This window comes from Plectropomus leopardus, chromosome 13, assembly GCF_026936395.1.
Source record: "Plectropomus leopardus strain MGB_pleo_1.0 chromosome 13, ASM2693639v1, whole genome shotgun sequence".
Lineage (NCBI taxonomy): Eukaryota > Metazoa > Chordata > Actinopteri > Perciformes > Serranidae > Plectropomus > Plectropomus leopardus.
In genome coordinates this window covers 6,102,745-6,124,107 of record NC_142188.1, presented here as the reverse complement: position 1 = coordinate 6,124,107, position 21,363 = coordinate 6,102,745, and the positions used below count along the sequence as shown (strand labels likewise).

Below are 21,363 nucleotides of genomic sequence, written 5' to 3'. Positions count from 1 at the left end.
GCATGAAGAAAGTGGGGAGGGTTGGAAGTTAGAGGGCGAAAAATGAGGGGGAAGGGAAGGTCAGACTGGGTGGTGGTGAAGAGGAGGAGGAGGAGGAGGAGAAAAAGAGGAGAGAGAGAGAGAGCCAAAAAGGCTGAGCAGAGAGGGAGGGGGTGAGGCAGAGACGTTTATAGTTGCTGCGTCAGACCGCTGGCAGCAGACAGTCAGCTGACAGGAGTTCATTCGCTCGCTGCAGTCGTCTCCCCCACAGGAAGCCTTGCTCGGGTTCTCCCCTCCCTCCCTCTCCTTCTTCTTCGTCTTCCTCCTCCTCCTCCTCCTGCAGCCGAACACACATTTACTGCCTCCTGCTTGGTCCGTCTCTGTCTGGAATGTGTGTTTGCTGATCGGACGGCATGGAGAACAACTCTGTGGACAACAAGGAGTGCGAGCCTGCTGCAAAGCACTGGAAAGAACAGGGTATATACCTCCACCTTTCTGTCTTTGTCTTGTTGGAGCGTTTCTCCGGAGCAGGACAGTGACACCTCCACCCTCACAGTGTGGGAGGTGTTCACTGCTGCAAGGTGCTTTGGGGGAAAAGGCCGTCCCAAATTGCTTGTTTTTTTTATTTTTTTTATTTCACTGCTTTGGCTCATCTTTCATGCTGACAGAAGGAAATGGAGATTTGATGTTGATGCTTAAACAGAGAATCGATTGGTAAAACAGACGTTGCAGCACATTTGGCTGTCACACTGCTGGGTCCATTGATTCAAACGCTGCAGCTTTGGAAACTTTGAGACAAAATTTAACTAAGATGTCTGGATGAATGAAATATTTTTATTTGATTTCAAGGTGCGTCTTGAGTTTGAATATTTTACTCTGCATTACTTTTCTTATGCAGCTTCAGACACCTTCAGACACCAGTTCTTAAACCTTTGAACCTTGAGCAAATTATTTAATTTCTTTGGAAAAAAAAATGCAATTAGGCGCTTGGTAAGAATTTTAAGAATTTGCAAGAAATATATAAAATATTTTAAATTATTTTTAAAAATGTTACAGAAATATTGTAATTTTTAAGCACTTAACAGGTCATTTTCTTATTTCTTTTTCTTTTTGCTAATTTTAAGGCAATTCCGTATTAGTAATTTCTTGCTATTTTTGAGCAGTTTCTTCATAAGTTGCCCTCCTCCCATGTTTTTAAAAGGGTTAAGAGAGCAATCAAGGTTTGACAAATGTTTTTAATCTTGCTTCATTTATCTGTGGGACTACTTTTTGTTGACGGTGTGAGGTGTACGTGATCTTTAGTCCTCTGCTGTTTTCTTGCCTCTGGAGTCCCCACAGATAACATGATTGCAGGTTTTTTTCTGGACTGCACTCAGGTCTGCAGCAGCTTCAGAGGACCTTTGGACAGTCAGCCAGTCAGCTGCTGTGACCAAAGGTAGACAGTAGAGAAGAAGAGGAAGGGATTTGTGACGTTAGCTGGCAGTTTAATGATTGGCCCGTGTGCGGAGGATATGCTAACGAGCTGGAGGAGAGTCAGGACGCAGCTTTCAGAGAGCTTTTTGCTCTGGACCGTGTTTACTGAGTGTGTGGTAGACAAAACTAACATGTTTGGTGTTTTAGTGGAATCATTATGCGTTTCTGCCGCTTGTCTCATTTTTAGAGAAAAAAAAAAGAGAATTGGTGACATACTCTTACGTTGTGTTTTTAGGGATGAAACCGAGGATCATTGTCTTTATCAGTCACTTCATCTCAGGCCTGTCCAACATAAAATTCTTCAGGAACTATTTGGGTAATTTTTCAAGCAAAAAAGTCAAATATTTCACGTGTCCAGCTTTTTTGGCTTTTCTTGATGCAAAAGGAATTTTTGGAATGAAACAAGCCGTCTGTAATAGCCACTATTTAACATTTTAAAAATTTAATCCAGAACTTTCTTTGTAGGGTTGCAGGGAAATATTGGCACGTCATCGTTGTTGGCAGATATTGGCTTTAAAATAAAATATCGGAATTGGTCATTATGTTTTCTGCCGATATCACAAACAGATATTTTCTTTATTTACAGAAGAAACATGTACAAAACATCAACCTTAATTTTAACATTTTTAAAATTATTTTTCTCAAAGAATGAATGTAAGACACATTGAAAAGCATTATATTTCATGTCTCCATCTGCTGATGATCACTAAAATTAGGTGGGGAAAAATAAGTGGAGGTATCGATATAGCTATTGTTTATCGGCCAAATGAGTTGTCATATATCGGCATATCAGATATCGTGCATCCCTATTTATTTATCCTTGCATTTACATCTGAAAGGTTTTATTGATAACATTTTTATGCAGATAAATAATTAAACAGCATTTAGAAAGGTTTAGATAAAAGTATTGCTTTTCCTATAAAAAACAAACTTTATTTTGATTGTAAATTATTCATTTTAAAAATGTAGTTGTGTCTAAAATGAGTTTTTCGATTACATCTGTGTAATCCGTCAAACAAGGCTTGTGTGCCAGTAGTACGATGACGTGTCACGTGGTATCTCGGTGTTGTCAACAATCAAGAGTCTTCGTAGTTGCCAGTTGGGGCAAAAGGTCACTTCAGCCTCAGGACTGTTAGCACAAGCTAACATCAAACACTGAAGCGGCTCTACTCGGTCATATAAAACGTCAATAACCATTAGGTAATAGCCGTGAGATACTAACAGTTAACCCTGTAATTGTGTGTGCAGGTGAATCACAGTAGCTAATGATTAAAGAATAATTTACCACTTTTAATCATTAAAGAATTTTACAAATGCTCCTTATAGTGATGGGAATCACCAGAGGCCCCGATACGATATAATCATGATACTACGGTTACAAAATTATTAGGATTTTAAATGTTTTGCCGTATTCTTAGTATTGCCATAATGCATTATCATATAAATTGCAACTCATTACCTTTTTTTAAAATGCGTATTAAGAAAAAACTTTGTTAATATTTGTTTATATCTTCAGTGTGTTCAAGCACCTAAATCATTTTTATTGCAGCAACATGTTTTGCTTACTTAATAGAAAGAAAATAATCCAATAATGATGCATCTTCACTGAGTGACTGAGTGTTTCGCACAGTCTGCCTGTTGTCACCACTTGTTGCCGCAGCCATGGAGTTTAGTTTCCGGTTGTAATGATTAAGATAATTCTTGATTAAATTCGTTGAGTTGACTTTTCTCTGCTGCTTTGAGTGTGTAGAGAGCTTTGTTCATTATGAGGTGGATGCAGCTGAAGTTCAGGTCACTTTGCATCATGGGAATCAACTTCTCATCTTTTTATCTAAACAAGACGGCAGTGATATTATATTAACGTCCCCTAACGTTGAAGAACTGTTTGTTGTGATTATGAAACGTGGAAGTTTATCATAAAGGACAGGTTTCCCTCAGTGTGCCGTCTTTTATCTGACAGCGTGATCACATGTCGTGTGCTGCTGTCTGCTGATCTTCATGTGTCCTGCTGTCGGTGCATCATAGTGCTGCTGTCGCTTCACATCTCAACACTGAAGCCTTTGTGCCATGTGTGTAATTGTGTGTGTGTGTCGACGCTGTGCTTCATAACAGAGTGTCAGCTCGGCTCAGTTCATCGGGCCGTCATTCATTTAGCCGATAACGAGCGAGGACCGTGAATTGTTCGCAGATTGACTGAAAGAAGCTGTTGTGTTTCTGTCAGGACGGTTTGTGTGACACCACAAGGCCGAGTTGCACAGTGAATAAGCAGTTTTTGGTTTGTGTGTGTGTGTGTGTATATATATAATGGACTCAGAGGTTGCTATAATTGTGAAATAATCAAGCTTTATGTTGCAAGTTTAAACTGAGCAGTGTGTACACTATTGTCCTCACATTTTCACCGACAGAATGACTCACCTTCTTTCTCCTCCTCCTTCCGCCTTCATCAGGGAAGAAAAAAAACTGACTCTGTTCGATAGTCAAAGCATGTTTGTTAAAGCTGCATAACAGCAATCAGTACATTGAATGACACCTCAGAAATTGCTGGTAGTTGCTAGAAGTCCTGCAACTTTCAAAACTCTGCAATCCTGTAGGATTATAGCAGGTTCAGTCACTTTCTCTGTGTAGAGAGCTTTTCCATTTTTGTCCATCTTGTGAAATCCCGTAATAATTAAAGCAAATCTGTACTTCTTGTTTTTGGCAGATGGGATGATTGAATTTAAAATATAGTTTGAGACAGATTCAAAGGACCTTGTTTTTGCCTGCAAAATGACCATTTTGTCACTGCGTTATGTTGAATTTGTGAAGAAAACTCTGTTTTTCTCACCTTCACAGTGAAGGTAGAATGTAGGAAATGGGATTTTCATAAAATTTTCATAAATTGAAGTAAACGTGGGCCAAATTTAACAACAGTAAAATTATCAAAACATCCGCTCAATCTCTCACACAGCTCATGCAGCATAATCCAAAGTCTGATTTATCGGGTTGTAAGCTCAGTGCCTCCAATACATGCATTTTTGCTGAAAAACTACGACAATTTAAAATACATCCGTACAAACAATCTCGTGCACAGCCGGGAAGCGTGCCTGGGAACAGGCATGTGACTCAGGACACATTACTCGTAGCCTGACGTGTTTTATATTTCAGTGTTTTTTGGCGAAAAGGTTGTGTTTGGGAAGTATTGAGCATTGTATCCATCATTCATGAGGAGCAACTTCTTAACCAATTTTTTAGAGGGACTGATCCATTGCAGATGACTTCCAGATCAGGCATCTGAAGCGTTAACCTGCTGGCTAAACTGTTCCAGTTTCACAGGTTTTATAAAATAGATTCAACGTTTGTGTGTCTGCCTCAGGTCCTGCAACCTGTGGCAGTTTAACAGTTCAAACAAAACTTCTGCGTTGTGTTGCACAAGAAATACAAGACGTTAGACTGAGAGCAGTTACATGCAGTATAATGTTAATTATCTACAATATTTAATATTTAATTTAATTGGTAGTACTGAGTGATTACTTTAAGCCGGGATACTCAACTTGCTTTGCTTGGGGACCACTTTTGCAAAATGTCAGGAGGCCAGGGGCCAGTTGCAGCAGCCCCATACATGTTTAAAGGATTTTAGGACATTTCTTGGATTTTGGGACATTTCCACGATTTTAGCACATTTCTAGGATTTTAGCACATTTGAAGGATTTTTTGGACATTTCCAGGTTTTCAGTACATTTCTAGGGTTTTAGCAGTTTTCTTGGATTTTAGCACGTTTAAAGGATTTTAAGACATTCTAGAATTTTTGGACGTTTCTTGGATTTCAGGACATTTGTCAGTTTTTCCGATGTGAATTGCAAAATTAATGGGGGCTCCTCGGCAGCCTATTGGGGACCAGATTTTGCCGGTAGGCCGTAAATTGAGTGTCATTGCTTTAAGCTCTATAAAATCCCAGGATGCTGTTTTGGCTCCAGAGATTATAGCCATTATTTCAGTGTCATGTTTAAATCATAAACATGGCTGTTAGAAACTGCACATACTGCTCACGTATCATATCATTATTAAATGAAAACAGACTGTAATCAGGTTTGATTTTTAGATCCTAGTTGTTCACTTTGTTTTGGAGCCAGTGGCTCTCCCAGCATGCACCTGGTGTTCCTGGACGGCTTACAGTTCCTTACATGGTTTTTAAACTGATGTGCGGTCTCTGGGTTGGATTTGAATTCCTGACTTTTATCTTTTCTGCTTGGCATCTTTGGAGCTGGTTTTCCTTTTACAGCCGGGTTATGCAACACACCTCCACCCTCCTCCTCCTCCTTCTGCTGCTGCTGTCATAATCCTTTTTAGAAAACTACTTTCTTCATGATAACAGACGGCCTTTCACTTATATGCACACCTCTGTGTACCTTGGTTAAACTTTGATCATCAATAAACACTTATGATGCATTTCCATCAGCTTTAAGTAATAAACACTGAACCTACTCTTTGTCCAATAGTTAAAGTGGAACGTATTGACGGAAATGCACAAAGGAAGTTTTGTGCAATCAGTCGACATTTACTGTTTACTGTTCAGATGATTTTACTTTGTAATAAGAATCTGAAAAGTAACCATAGCTGTCAGAGCAAAACATACAAAAATCCCTCTGAAATGTAGTGGAGTAGAAGTATTAAGTACCTTTAAATGGAAATGCTCAAGTAAAGTACAAATACATAAAAATGTATTAATTTAAACGTTAAAAACCAAAAAGCTAACAAAATTATTATTTTTAAGTATATTCTGAGGTCATTTCTGTAATTTTTTTAATCTTATTTTTATTTTTATTTATTTATTTATTTTATTTTTTTTAATTTTATTTTATTTTAGTTTTTTTATTTAAATCTTCACATGACTTCAGAAAAAAAGTTGCTGGGAACTTGCTGTTATTATATGATGTTATCAGTTTCAGCTTCAGTTAAATATTCCAAATTCTAAATATTGATAGATTATCATTTTTTTAATCAATACATATCGTTTATTGGTCTCATTAACTACTAATTATCGGTATCGGCCTGAGAAAACTAATATCGGTTGACTCTTGTTTTTTACTAATTATGAGTAACTTCTTCTTGCCATTTTCTTATGTTTTTGAAAGAAATCAATCCAATCTCAAGCTTCAAAGGGTTAAATTAAAAAAGTTCAATAGAGTCTAAATTTGTAGTCCATCCATCCAGAGTGAGGGAGGCCGAGCTGCGCATGTCTCCCTCCTCCCTCCTCTTCCTCCCCGCCTCTGCTCTCACCTCTCAGCCAGGCGGAGCCGCCGTGCTGCTGCATGCTTAACGGAGGTTCAAGATGGACGCCAAACAGGGTTAGTCTGGTCATAATCTTTTGTTTACCGACCCTCTCTCTCCTCATTTACATGCCGCATTTGCGTACGGTTATGTCGCCGGTTTAGTATTTGCATGAGCACCGGGACTGAGGCTGGATCCAGCCCGGGGAGGGAGGGAGGCGGGCTGGGGCCGCCTGCGGAGGTCATGCCGGACGGTTTGACGTTTTGTCCCCGCGGTGAGCACCGGGCTGCCGGCGGGGGGCTTGCAGACGGCATGCCGGGGGGGATGATAAAACTGTTAGGGACGGAGTTGAAGAGAGGGCTGGTGATTAAACTCGGTGAAACGAGATCAGCGGGTTTAGCTGGCCCTGATGCGGGTCTATTTTTAGCCAGGCTTCGGCGATGCTAGCACGCCTGCTACCATATGTAGCCAGGCAGCCACATTTGGACCGCGGACTCTCCTCCTCCTCCTCCTCCTCTTCCTCCTCCTCCTCCTCGTGTTGGCTGCTCGGACCGTGTCTCTACATCCAGACACTGGCTCTCTTGTTAAATCTGCTGCTGTGGTGCTAACAGAGCTAACATGCAGTTAGCATGTTGAGCCGTTTGATAATAAGGGGAGAGCTAGCTGTCAGCTAACGTGCTAACGAGCTGTCAACGCCCACATGTTCGCTCCGCTGTGCTCAGTAAGACAGAAGCTTCCCGAAAATGCAGCTGCTTTTTCTATCGATCATTGTGTTTAAATAACTGTCAGTGAGCCAGCTGACACAGTGTTTTACAGCTGTTTTAAAGCAAACAAGAGGCCTTGTTTTATCTGCTCTGGGATCAGCATAAAGTTTATGTCCTTATTTAACAGCAGCAGCAATAAAATCCATTTTAAAAAGCACCGTTTTTAACATAACTGTTAAAAACAGATGAGCTGATTTTACAGTGTGTGGCAACAGTCACAGATGTGTGTCTGTCAGTAACATGTCACTGATGTCAAACACATAGTTAAAGCTTCAGTGATGGTTATTTTCTAGGGGTTGATAAGAGATATTTGAAACCAAAATGAATTTACAATAAAAATGTTAATATTTAGAATTTGAAAATATAACAGACTCGAACTATAAAACTTTGTTTGAATGCCTTTGAGCTAAATAATGGGAAATTATTGATTAAAAATCTACAAAATGTAAAGGTAATATTATATAAGTGTTTAATAATATTAACGATGTTATGACATTGGGAAAGAATCAGAAAACTTAGTTACTAAAAAGTTTGAGATTACACAGTTAACTACTGAATAATGCAGAATTTACAATAAAAGAAATCTGGGTCGACCGTTATTGGTTTTTCAGGGTCGATATGTCTAGTTAATAGTATTGATTTATTCTGCTGACCTAATTTTCTGCTGCTAAATATCCAGAAATTGTCCATGATGCCCATCATAATTTCCCAGACATTGAGATGTTTTAAGGTGTCTTATTTTGTCGGACAACACAAAAAACAATGATATGCATAATTCTAGTAAAAACTTGCAGAATGGTTACCGGTGCCACAGATGAGCTAATTAAACATTACACTGAAATGGTCTCTTAACATATGTAAACTATGATGTTGCGTTAACCCTTTTAAACCTGGAGCAACACTGCTTTTCTTGTGTTGCTTTCAGATGCCTTTCACAGGTATTTAAATCTTTGAGCCCAGATCAGGTTGGTGCAATTTCCTAAATGTCTTGGAAAAAATACCCTTAAAGCTAGGGGAAAAACTATACTTATCACTGTTCGTACATTCGTGCCAGTTTCTGAGAATTATTGTAACATGAAAAGCTCGTACTGCTGCAACCCTAATGTGTGACGCTGTTTCATTAACCATCACGTTTTTTCATTTTCTCACTGCGTACAGTCTCTACAGCCATGTGTGCCAGCTATCTGAAATTATGTCTGAATAGAGTTTTTATCTGATTTGTTTAGAAAACACCAGGCCAAAATGCCAAAAAAGTGTTATGGTCCTTGGGAAGTCATGGAAATTTGTAAAATTTTGTCCGTTTAAATATGTGGGAACCCTGAATCTAACTGATGTACGTAGATTACATAGTTACGGTAGATTTGCTGTACATTGGTGGGCTTCAGTGCTGGTTATTATTGTCATATTTTGTGTTCCAGTCAGAAAACTGGCAGTTGTTTTGAGTTGCAGAGATGCGTGAAATCAGCCGCTCATGTCTGCAGAATTACGTGCAGGTTTCCTACAGTCGAAGCAGTCAGTCGGATTTGTCCACTTGGCAACAACTTATCGCAGGAAATCTGATTTGAGGTTTTTAGCCCCTTAAGCTCATTTATTGGCTTTTGAATATTTTGGTCAGCTGCCAAACGTATCGCGGCCGGTCAGTCGGCCTGTGGTGCTGACCAGCATTCACCTGCCATTGTCTCTCTGTGCGTCGGCTGCGGCCTCGGTTTGCATTTTAATGCTGCTTTGCTTATCAGCAACTACTCTTTATCTCTGGATGTATCTAAGACTGTGAGACTTATTGTGTATTGCTCTGTGATGCTGATCGTGAATTTAAAAGTGAGCCCTTAATTATGACGGCTCTGTAGCTGTAATTTCCGATAAGCCAGGCAGAAACATTAAACTGTGAGATTCCAGCGTGCAGTTGGACACGCTCTCGTCATTCAGAGCCACAGAGTACAGCATGTGTCGGCTGTGAGCGACGTCAGCCTGCAGGAGACCCAGGACTCCTTCACTGCTAATATTGTCCGCTGACCTGCCTGGAATTCCCTGGTGAAATATAAGCATGCTCAGCGAGCGACTCAGATCATGAGCTCAGCTGTCTCTCAGGAGAGTCCGACCCCTCACCCACCGTCTCCGTCTCCTTCACCTCCGCCACCCGTTTATCTGAGTCCTTAGAGAGTGAAGGAGCTCCCTGCAGCACCCATATGTCAGAGAGACCCCAAAATAACTGCTGCCACTCATTGTGTTTTTGGCTGTTTTTCTAAATAATTTCATAATCAAATTGATAATTTCCTGAAAATAGAACCAGATTGATGCCAAAATCAATATTGGACAGATGTTTTAGGAAATTCTAGTATTTCTTTTTCAATCATACCCAAGTTTAAATACATTGTTGGTGTGGTAACGGTGCTGCCTCTGAGCTAACGACGATATTGCTGATTATTGATAAATATGGCAAATTTTGCTTTAATTTTGTAGCACAGGTGGTGCTACAAATGTTGAATATTTCATAATCCATTAATTTTTTTTAAAAGAAAACATCAGAAGGTGAAACATGCCCACCACAATCAGGTTTGTCAGGTTTTACAAAATTAGAGATGGAGAAGTAGAGAAGTAATTTCCATATTCAAGGACTCGCGTTAAATTATTATCGGGTACTTGCAAAGAAAAATTTTGTGCAATAGTAGGGTCGGAAATTAACACCCAAACAAATACTGGGGAAGGGTTTGGGTTAGCTTACCTTTCTGGCTGCACAGACTGTAGAGATTAGCTATGATGCGTGCAGATATTCATAGAAAGCAGTACTGGATGTCATCCAGAAGACGTAAACTTTTGATAAAGAACATAGTCACCTAACTTTTCTATTCATTATGTTTTTTTTCCCAAAACAAGAAAAAAAAAGAATACTCTGTACACTAAACAAATACTGGCATACACATCAAGTACTTGAATACTTAAGCTCATCCCTAAACAAAACTCAAAGATACATCAGCAGTTTTACTTGAAAATGTACTAAAAATAGTTGCAGATACATTTTCTGTCAATAAATTAATCATTGCACCACTGGATGGAAATCAGCCAGCAGTACATTAGCAGTTTTTCACAGCCACTGTGCTTCATCACAGCAAGAGATGCTGACCGCGCAGCAAACCATCCACAGGCTTTTATTGTGAAGCAGTTTTAGAAATGTCAACCACCAACACTGCCAGAGCTTTTTTAGAAACGCTGCTGTTCAGTGAACATTTTTGGTGGCGTCTGGTCGGTGGATCCATTTAAAGGTGACAGATAACTGACTCTTCCTGTGGTTTGTGCGGTTGCTAAAAGCCCCGCTTTAAAAACATTTGATGACGTAGTTTATTTCTGTAGCGTTTGTATCTTTCCTCCATGTTGCTCTGTAGCATAAAAATGCTTTTTTAGCAATTTAATATTTGCTGTTTTCTAATCACAGGTGCAAAATGCAGCCAAAAAGTTTCAGAATTAACTTCAAAATCTCAAAGTCCCTCTTAAGAAATGTATTTTCTTTAAGATTAATCGTTACTGTTTTTCTCAAAAGTTTTAGAGGCAGTTTTGTTCTTTATCAGATATCTGGCTGAAGGAGTCAGCGTGTTTATCCACAGCAGTCTGAATCAAACCTGTCATAACATCAACAGTGAGCTTTGGTGGACTTTTTGTGATTTTTGGACAAAATAATAAAATAAAGCTCAAAAGTCAAAGCCGATGACCTCCAAAAGTGCCGGCGGAGCTGGTGTTACGTCACTTTGAAGCTGTCAGTGTGGCATCAGGATGAAAGTGGAAAAGTCCAGAAGGCGCAGAGATGAGGAAGTTTGTGAGTCAGAGGCTGCAGAGAGGGATGACAGTGTGTGACCTCTGACCTGCAGCAGAGCCGCAGCACAAACTTCACTGATGGAGGAGACACGAGGATGCTCCACCTCCAGACCCTCACATGCACCGACCATGTGACGGTCGGGAACTGAGGCAGAAAATTTGACTTGAGTTTTAAGCTGTCAGAGTGAAGGCAGGAACTGTGTTTGAAACAGATTTTCCCCGAGGACACTTAAACTAAACACTGATTCATTTGAGTCTCACGGCCCGCGACCATCTCGTGATCTCTGATCTCATCGTATGTATTCGACAGAGCGCGTACACGGTGCTTGAATTACACACTCAGAAATGTAAGTCCTGAAAATGAGAATACTTAAATATAACTGAGTGGACAGCAGAATGATGAATTATTTTATTAATTATAGTGGTATAGTAGTAAATAGTTGGCGCCTGGATGTTTTGCTAGCCTGAAAAACGCTCACGCCAGTGTAGAGTCAACACTTGACTTAATGATTCGTTGATTTTAGGCTCTGGTGGCATTTACAAATTTTTACAATTTCCTTGGAGAAAAAAAAACCATACATGAAAATAGAAATGAAGTTCACTGATGTGCATGGCTGAGCGATACATTGATTTTATCGAACATTTTTAAAATGAAAATCTAGATTTTGTCTTTAACTTGCTTCGCCGCTCTCTTTGAGCTTCCGTAGTTCATAGTGGGCTGCACCCTCCTCCCAAGCTTACCTCTTAGAGACACACACACACACACACACACACACACGACAACATGACAGGAAGTGTCAATGCCAATGAACATGGAACTGACGTTGGACGACGGTTGTTGGACTTCAGAATTGGCCATTTTCAAGCTGTTTCAACTGCAAAACTCTACAATATGTGATCCTGATTTGAAGCCCTCCACATTTTTAAGTTTGCCTTTTTAAATTTTCATTGCTAAAATCAGAGAATAACTTGTTTTGAGGAATTCTTTGAGGGGAAAAAATAGATTGAAATTGTAACTCGAGTTTGGTGTGAAAGAAATCAGAGATTTTATTTTAAGGCGATATCGCCCAGCCCTGCTGATGTTAATGTTAAATGACAAGTTAATAATAAATTTTTAACTCTTTAACAATGACAAAAAAGCATGTTTTTCCATAATTAGAAGTTTTTATATCCATAATAACAGCACAATAAAAGTAATTTAAGTATTTGAGCCACAAATAAAATATTTCTGATAATAACTCAATACTGCCTTAAATTAAAAATGCTCCGACTCCCTTTTGTTGCAGTTTAACAGCCAAAATAGTTCAATATTAAACGTAGCATTAATGCTGCACAGCCTCCAGGCTTCGTCCTGTCTGCATGATTGACACTAACCGTCGCTCCTCTTCCTCCTGCAGTGGTGGATCTCCTCTACTGGCGTGATGTGAAGACCACGGGCGTGGTGTTCGGCGCCGCCCTGCTGCTCCTCCTCTCCCTGACGGTTTGCAGCATCGTGAGCGTCTGCTCCTACATCGGCCTGGCTCTGCTCTCAGTCACCATCTGCTTCAGGATATACAAAGGCATCCTGCAGGCCATCCAGAAGTCAGATGAGGGACACCCATTCAAGTGAGTGCCAGAGAGAGAGAGGCAGGAAGTTATCAGCGTCAGGACGGCACCGAATGATTTACTCCTCTTTAAAATAACTTTATTTTACCACAAACACCTAGTTTTATTTAGCCTTCCTTTAGCTGTTAAATTGATATTTTTCTTTCAATAATAACTATTTTAGCCCTTTGAAACCTGAGCAAATTGGCTTGATTTCTTCCAAAACATGGAAGAAAGGCAAGGAACAAGGAAAGAAGAAATAACCCAGAAATTAACAAGAAATTATTAAATAGTACAAGAAAATTGCCTGAAAATTAAAAAAAAAAAAAAAAAAAATCCAAAAGAAAGTGAATAAGTGTTTAAAAAAACAGAAAATTTCTTTAACATAATTTAAAATCTGTAATTTTATCAGGTATAATATATTATGTCATTCTTTACAGATACGGGTTATTGGACAAAAATTGATTAATGTAGCTCTCACATCTCATGTTGACACTTTTTGGTCACATTGTTAGTCTCAGAAATACTAATGCAAGAAATAAGCAACAATTACAAGAAAATTACCTGAAAATTAGTTTAAAAGAAAGAAAGTAATATAATATAATATAATTTTAATATGGAATTATGATAACTATAAATACAGTTTTTCCCTAGATTTCAAAAATAATGTAATTATTCTTTGCAATTTGTGCAGCAATTTTTAACCAAGTTGCTCAGTGACTTTTTCACCATGTTTTTTTTTTTTTGGTTGAGCTCAGCCAATCACATCACAGAAATCAATGACCTGATTAATCCTAATTATCAGTCGATGCTGCAGGCAGTCTGCTGATGTTATAATGTGTGTCAGCTCCAGATTACGTGCTATTCATCTCTAATTTTGTATTGTGATGGTTTTAAAAACACCCTTCAGCCTCGAGTTTATTTGGGTTTTTAGCAACACTATAAGCAACTACATCTCTGCTCCGGCAGAGTATTGAGCTGCTTTTTACCGAGCGGCTGTTGAGTGATCCTGCTGGTTCCACGTTGTGTTGGTTAGTTGTTGGTTTGTTCATCCTCCCTCCTGGCTCTTTTTCAAACCCTTCTTACTGCGTGTTTTTTCACCTGCTGCTCTGCAAACTGACCTCGCACATCGGAGGCCAATTAGCTCAGATTAACATAAGCTGGAGAAAATGGTGAGCTCAGAGAGTCACATTACAAGCCGATTTCTGCAGATTTTACAGTTTCTGAACCTCTTTGAGAGAAAGGAAAGCTGCGTAAAAGAAGCAGGAGAATTTGTTTCAACATTTCTGCAAAGATCTTAAAGTGATTTTATCGAACATTTGGCATCATTTTGGAAGTTATGTTTTGAGGTAAAACTCTTTGTGGTATATGCTAGGCTTGTATCAAGGTATTACAGTATACCAGGATATTTTTAATAATAATAAAAACTTTATTTAATAGCACCTTTGAAAAACAGATGTTTATATCGTGATTTCACAGAAAAAGTAATGACAGGAACTCAGGAAATAATAAACATCAACAAACATGCCAACAAGAGAAACGTCTAGAAAAATCAAACAAAAAGACAAAAACAAAATGTAAACACTAAAGTCAACAAGAATAAAGCAAAGAAAAGTCAAAAAACGGGCAGATGTCACAAGGTAATTAAAGTAGTAAATGAGTAAAGCTTTAGAAAATATAAGCATAAGAGCAATAAGGGAAGACAAAAATAAAATAAAAGAGAAGATCACATCAGTGGGGATAAAACAAAGATAAGAAGATAAAATCAGATGAATAAGAGAGAAATGAACAAGTAAATAAATTAAAACATGGATACAGAAAGATAAAGAACAGTTAAATGGAGGAAGAGCAGCAAAAAGAATAGAGAAATAAATAAATAAATGAATAAATATTTAGAAATACAAACATTCAAAAATACAGAAGCAGACAGATGTTTGAATTAAATGTTTTACCATGAGTTCACAATGTAATTAAGTGTGAAAAAGTGAGATCTGATTTCTGAAGGAGTATGGTTGTTTTTTCTGATTAATTAAGGAAAATAAGAATATTAAACATAAGGAGGTGGAGGGCTACTCTGGTGAAATGTCAGCAGGTGTGAAAAAAATGGCGCTTAAGCCAAATGTAAACATTTTTAACTTGTGTTTGATCGAGACATTTTCCACGCTGATAAAGTCATCGTCGTTGTCTCTGCTCCTCTGCCGTCCCCCGCAGGCAGTACCTGGACCAGGAGGTGGCGCTGTCCGAGGATATGGTCCACAAGTACAGCGACATGGCTCTGGCCAAACTCAACAAGATCATCGGTGAATTGAGGCGCCTGTTCCTGGTCGAGGACCTCGTCGACTCCATCAAGGTGAGAGCCCGTGGACGGACATTTTTACCTGAAGTCGTCTCTGCTCCAGTCCTCTGTGTCTCCCCTCCCAGGATCTCAATCAAACTCCAGAGCCCTTCATTATTTTTGGGGGCTTTTTCAGTACAAACGCGCTGAATGTGCTTATAAAAAGTGCTAGCAGCCGGATGGCGTCCATGTTTGTGTTGGTAATAGAGCGCAGTCGTCGTTCTGCTGGTGAGGTCGTCCTCCACCGCAGCGTCAGTTTATGCTCCTTTATTTATAAAAAAAAATCTATATTTTAGAGCTGTGCTTCTTCACTGGTCTCACGATTGATTGGATTACAATTATCAAGTCAGTGATTCGATCCCATGATGCATCACTCATCAATATTTGATATTAATGCACCTGGCTACTTTTTCATTATAGATACATGCAAAAATAAAATAAATATGAATCCCCCTTTTTCAATTCCAAAAACAAAACTGTCTCTGCAGTCTCGCTGCTAGCAGCTGTCTTCTGCTCTGAGAAAGGACACTGAACGTCCTGAACGTCCTGAACGTCTCACACTTTTGAACTGTAGAACTTTATTATCCAGCCGCGGCTGGAAAATCAATGTTGCGCGGCTGTAATTGATCATGTGCTGTCGCTGCATCGATGCACAATCGTCAGCGTTCACATCGCGATGCATCTTAGAAACGATCATTCAACACGACTACTGTGCCGTCTATTAAGTGATTTTCGAGAAACAACCGTGTATCAGCACAACAGACGAGGAACAAAAATATATACAAACCTGCAAAAAACTGCTGAAGCAAACTTTAGCTGCTACACAGGAATTAATGAACCATAAACGAAAGATGTATTTAAGAAAAAGATCAAAGAAAATAACCGTATTGTGACCTAAAACAAACCTTAACCTCGCCTAACTTCAGTCCCAGAGCTGGAGTGTCAGCCCTTCAGAGTCCAGATCCCAGAGGGCCCCCAAACGCTCATCAACTTTCCAGGTCCTTTAAGGTCACAGAGAAAACTCTAAACGCTGTTCTGTGTTTCATGGCTTCATACGATCATATCAGTGTTTATCAGTTATGCTCCTTCCTATTAAAATATTCTGCCGTCTGTTCTCGTAGACGTGGAGCTGCTGTGCGTTCAGTTTTTTAATGTCTCGGCCGTGTTAATGGGCGGCACCTCCAGCGGGTTAATGTGTCTGTGGATCAGAGTCGGTAACAGACGAGCTCTCGGAGCTGTGCAGCTGTCAGAGGCCTGTCGTCACCTCGCTGCCTCAACCCCCCAAACCTGCAGTCCAAATACAGACCTGCGAGTATCACACTTCCCTTAGAGGGTAAAGAGTGTGATTCTTTAATCCCATCAGCAGCGAGATCGAGCCTCGGGAATGTTTTTCAAATTCTCCGCAAATCACAGGCGTTTATGTCTGGACGCATTCTGCAATATTCTGTTATTCTTTTGCTTGAGATTAATTTCCTGTCATCAGTTTATAAACACACCAGCGGCTCATTAAAAGGTCACGATCCTCGGTCACGAGCCTCCAGTCAGAAATCTAACTGTTTAAACTGTCTGGTCTCTAATCTGGCAGCCACGTCGGCTCGGGGCTGTTTCCGTGTTCATCGTCAACACGAGCAGAAAACTGTCGCATTATGTCACAGCGAAGTAAGAGCTCATATTAAAACTGCTTCAGGGATTAAATCTCAGCGTCACACAACAATCAGATGTGTTTCTGCATCCTGATCCTGTTTCAACCCGCAGAAACAAACCAGACGAAGGTTTCAACACCAAAAAACATCATTTTCTGACTGGACTCAGAATTAAAGTCCATTTATTACTAGTTTTTTTTTCAAACGTTACTCATCTGGATCTTCGAACGCTGTGATGTCGCCTAAAAAATAGGTCCTAGATTTAGTGCTGAAATGATTTTTTGTTTTCATGAACTGGTTATTAATGTTTAGATAATAGACTCTTGTTTAAAAACATTTATTGAGCCAAAACTTGAAATTATTTTCAGGCCTTTAGTGTGAGGGGTTCTGCTTTTCTCTTTTTATATCACACTAAAATTAATATCTTATCAGACAGTCTGAGGCAAGTTTTAAAAGATGATTTAAAAACTAACATAAAAAGTACAGCGCAAAATAAGAGCTGGACCATGTGGCAAAAAATATGAGTTTTTTTTTGTATATTTCTAAATATTTGTATTAATCTCAATATATATTTTGATAATGCTGCCAGTCTGAGGAGTTTTCTCTGAGGGATTATCGGTCAAACTTTAGAATTTAGTTTATTAATATATAATATAAAATCACGTAAACATTTAACTGTGCAAACATGGCTTTGGTTTGAATTTATTTTGGGATAAAAAAATCACTGAAACACACGTAGATGTAAACATCTGACTTAATGTAACGATGATGGTGTGGATTAACCCTTTTTACACACTTTCCATTCTTCATTTTTTGTTAATTTTGGCTGCGTTCATACATACGCTGTAACGTTTGGCAAAATTGTGTATTTTTGTTCAGTCTTTCCAGCTCAGCTGCTACATGGAAACAGTCGCTACATTCATACTGTTAAGTGCCAAAGAATCACCATTGAAACCCATTCAAAGTGACGTTTTTCATCCCAAAGCCATCAAAGCATAAAGACGTGACTTGTGTTATTTCTGGTGTCGTTCTGGGCTTTTGCTTTGAAATTTGTCATTTTTATTAGCATTGCCGCAAGTGTAGTTTTATCACTGAGCCCAATACTAAATAATCTGATGTCAGGGGTTTCTCAGATCTCAGCCGTGAACTCTGTGTGTGAAATTATTTTATAACCGAAAGAAATAATCAACAATCTGTGGAAATAAAACACAAGCTGAAATAAACATTTGCACAGAGCTCTAAATAGTTTTATTAGCTATCAGTATATTTAAAAGAGGGATGAGCGCAGTCGTATAAATAAAAGTATTAAACACGGCCGAGATATTTGATTTCAGATATTTTTGATTGTTTATAAAGAGGAACAGGCGGCTCGTCTCAGAAACATTGATTCGGTCTGATCAGTTTTTAGATTTGCTCTTTTAGTGTCTCGGTGTGTTTCCACGGTGACTGATTTTTTTGAGTTTTAATGCGTGACTCATTTTTTTGTCACAGGAATATGAATCGTGGTGCTCTGAGATGTAGTGGAGTTAAAGTGTAAAGTAAAATTTAAATACACAAGTACAATTTTGAGGCACTTGTACTTAACCTAAGTATGGTACTTTTACTTTACTTACTACCACTGGAGACGAACTTTACTGATTAACAGCACTGAAGAGCTGCCTATTAAATGCTGCATTTATTAGGTTTAAACCCATAAAAAACACAATGAAATAACAAATAATTGTTTTTATTATCAGGTTTTTTCCATGCTGTAGAAATGCAGCTTTTTACAATCGTAGCACATTATTACTACGTTACTACAAAACTAAAAAGAGAAAAAATCAAAGCAAGAATACTTCTCTGTAAATAAATGGTCATCTATATAAAATGAAGTATATTCATTGCAATAAATGCAAAAAATGACAAGTATTTAAAAGAAGAAAAAAAACACACAAACTCAAACTACATGTTCTGCAAAAATTCACTTGATGTGATAAATCTTAATCCTGTTCATAGTTTATAACGGGACTCCGTATATTTCAGATGCATGCTGCTGATCCTTTAATGTCGGTTATTCTGTCTAATGGACGGCTTAACATCCGTCTTATCCGTTATTTAACGCTCGGCCTCTTAAGGTTTTTCCATAAAAAGTGAAATCCACTTTTTCACACTTTAATATCACATCCTTTATTTCAGATCGTGCTGTTTTTGATGTTAATAGTGAATTTGTTTGTTTTCCTCTGCAGTTTGCTGTGTTGATGTGGATTCTGACCTACGTCGGCTCCTTGTTCAACGGGCTCACTATTCTTATTCTGTGTGAGTGTCAACATCAGGCCTTCATTTCCCATCATGCCGTGCAGGCTTTAAATGATGCTAGCAATTTAAAAATGTCACCTTTCTTCCTCTGGCTCCATCTGCTGGTGAAATTAGGAGCCGCGCTGACTTGTTTTGGCTGAAGAGTCGTTTGAAAGAACATGAAATGTGAAAGACAGTAACTTTAAACTGTGATCTGTGTTTTAGTTTCTCTGTGATTTAGTGTTTTTATCCGACTAACAGGAAGCAGCAGGCAGTCAAACATCGTTTCTTCTTCTGTCTTCTTCAGGTCTGATCGGAGTGTTCACCTGCCCGATCATCTATGAGAAACACCAGGTAACAGCCACACGCCTCGCCGTTATTTCAGCGTTTCCTGATGGTGTTTTTACACAGAAATGAATAAATGAACCTGTTTTTGTTTTTGTTGTTGTTTTTAAGAGATGTGTTTAAATTAAGCTCCCTTTTCTGCTCGTTTTCTGACAGCTGTGTGTGTCTGTAATGGGTCCAGGTGGACTCTAGATTCAGTTTAATTACACTTTACACACAATTATTTTATATTATTTTATTTTATCTGTCTGTTTATTCACACAATAAACTAAAAGAATGACTTTTAATTAAATGTTATTATTTGTCCCAGAGAGCGAGCTGTGTTAAAAAACAGAAAAATAAAATTAAAAGCACAAATAAAATGACACAGAAACAGTCGACATTAATCTGTGTCCACGCTGATTAGTTTAAAAGTGAAGAGTTCAGTCTGGTCATTGTTACACTACTGCACTTATACTGCACTCTACTGTACTGTACTGCACTGTACTGCACTGTACTGTACTGCACTGTACTGTACTGCACTGCACTGCACTTTTACTGTACTGTACTGTACTGTACTTTTACCTTACTGTACTGTACTGTACTGTACTGTACTTGTACTGTACTGTACTGTACTTTTTCTGTACTGAAGTAAAATCCTGACGTTTGTGTGTTTGTGTTTTCAGGCTCAGATCGACCACTACTTGGCTCTGGTCAACAACCAGGTCAAAGACATCGTTGGGAAGTAAGTATTGTGTCCGTCTGTCCTCCAGAAGTGTTTTGAGTGGACACAAAAACACCAAAATGATTATTAATAACCTGCTGAGACCAAGAAGAAGCAGCCAAACAGCTGACCAGATGGTGGCGCAAACGAGCCAACTGGTTTTAAACTGAAAGGAGACAAAAATCTGTGAATGTGGACAGAGACGTCTGAACAGCTGTTTTTGGTTTTTCTTCATGACTGGTCCTAAAGGTCAAAACGTTTTTTTGCTAATTACTGCATATTATTTTTATTCACGTTTTACACAACGTCACAACTTTCTTGGTGTTGGTGATGTATGTTTACTTTTACTGTAGTAATGTATGAAGTACGGAGGTAAATACATGGCTGAATTTAGGGACTAATATGCCATTAAATGTACCAAAATAATATTAAAAATGAATTTAAGCTTTAATTGTTCAAATCTGACTAAAATGTGAAGTTTAAATTACATAATTAAATGTAAAAATGAATAAATATAGATAAGTAAACAAGAAGTTTAATAGAGAAAAAAAAGCAAATTAAATCTGAAATATCAACGTTTGCACATTCTGTCTGTTAATTAGTGCCTACATTTATTTTAATACCATTTTTGGTACATTAAATGGCATACTATGTCATTTATTTATATTCATTTATTTAGTCTTTTTTTTTTTATTTTGGTAGGCTTTGTCTAATTTTAATAATTCTTTATTTAATTTATTTTTAATCTTTATTTTATCCCTAAATTATTGAAGATTTTAAAGATTTAACTTCTTTTTAAACAATTTCTGTCTTTGAATCCTTTTTGATTTTTTTTTTTTTTTTAACTTTCTGTCGTTCTGCAGGATTCAGGCGAAGGTTCCCGGGATGAAACGTAAAGCAGAGTGAAGCAACGACAAGTCAGAGTTTGGATTCAGGACGTCCTGAGAAGGAAGAAGGGTGGAGGGAGGAGGGTGAGGCGGGTGAGGCGGGGAGGGGGTGGATATGAAGGAAGGCTGGAGGCGGCGAGGAGGGGTCTGGCGTGGACGCAGCCCTTCTAACTTTATTTGTCAAAATAATAAAACACTTTTTTTCCAGTTCAGAATTCCTTTTTTTTGTGTTTTCTGGAAATGTTGAAGCAGGTCGGAGTTCAGCTGAGGTTCACGACACCGAGGTCGGCTCGATGATGCACCTTTTTTTTTTTATACACTT

At 38.6% G+C, this 21,363-nt stretch overlaps 1 protein-coding gene across 4 annotated transcripts in view; it reads left to right on the top strand.

Moving 5' to 3' along the window:
* The window catches only part of rtn4b (reticulon 4b), a 42,379-nt gene extending 21,248 nt beyond the window's left edge, over nucleotides 1–21,131 (top strand). For all 4 annotated transcript variants that reach the window (XM_088086862.1, XM_042502790.2, XM_088086863.1 and 1 more), the window contains 6 exons: nucleotides 12,668–12,875; nucleotides 15,066–15,204; nucleotides 19,058–19,127; nucleotides 19,414–19,460; nucleotides 20,117–20,175; nucleotides 21,018–21,131. In XM_088086862.1, coding sequence (XP_087942988.1) covers nucleotides 12,668–12,875; nucleotides 15,066–15,204; nucleotides 19,058–19,127; nucleotides 19,414–19,460; nucleotides 20,117–20,175; nucleotides 21,018–21,060 — 566 coding nt within the window. In that variant the 3' untranslated portion in view covers nucleotides 21,061–21,131. The remainder of the gene's footprint in view (nucleotides 1–12,667; nucleotides 12,876–15,065; nucleotides 15,205–19,057; nucleotides 19,128–19,413; nucleotides 19,461–20,116; nucleotides 20,176–21,017) is intronic.
* The last annotated feature ends 232 nt before the right edge of the window (nucleotides 21,132–21,363 follow it).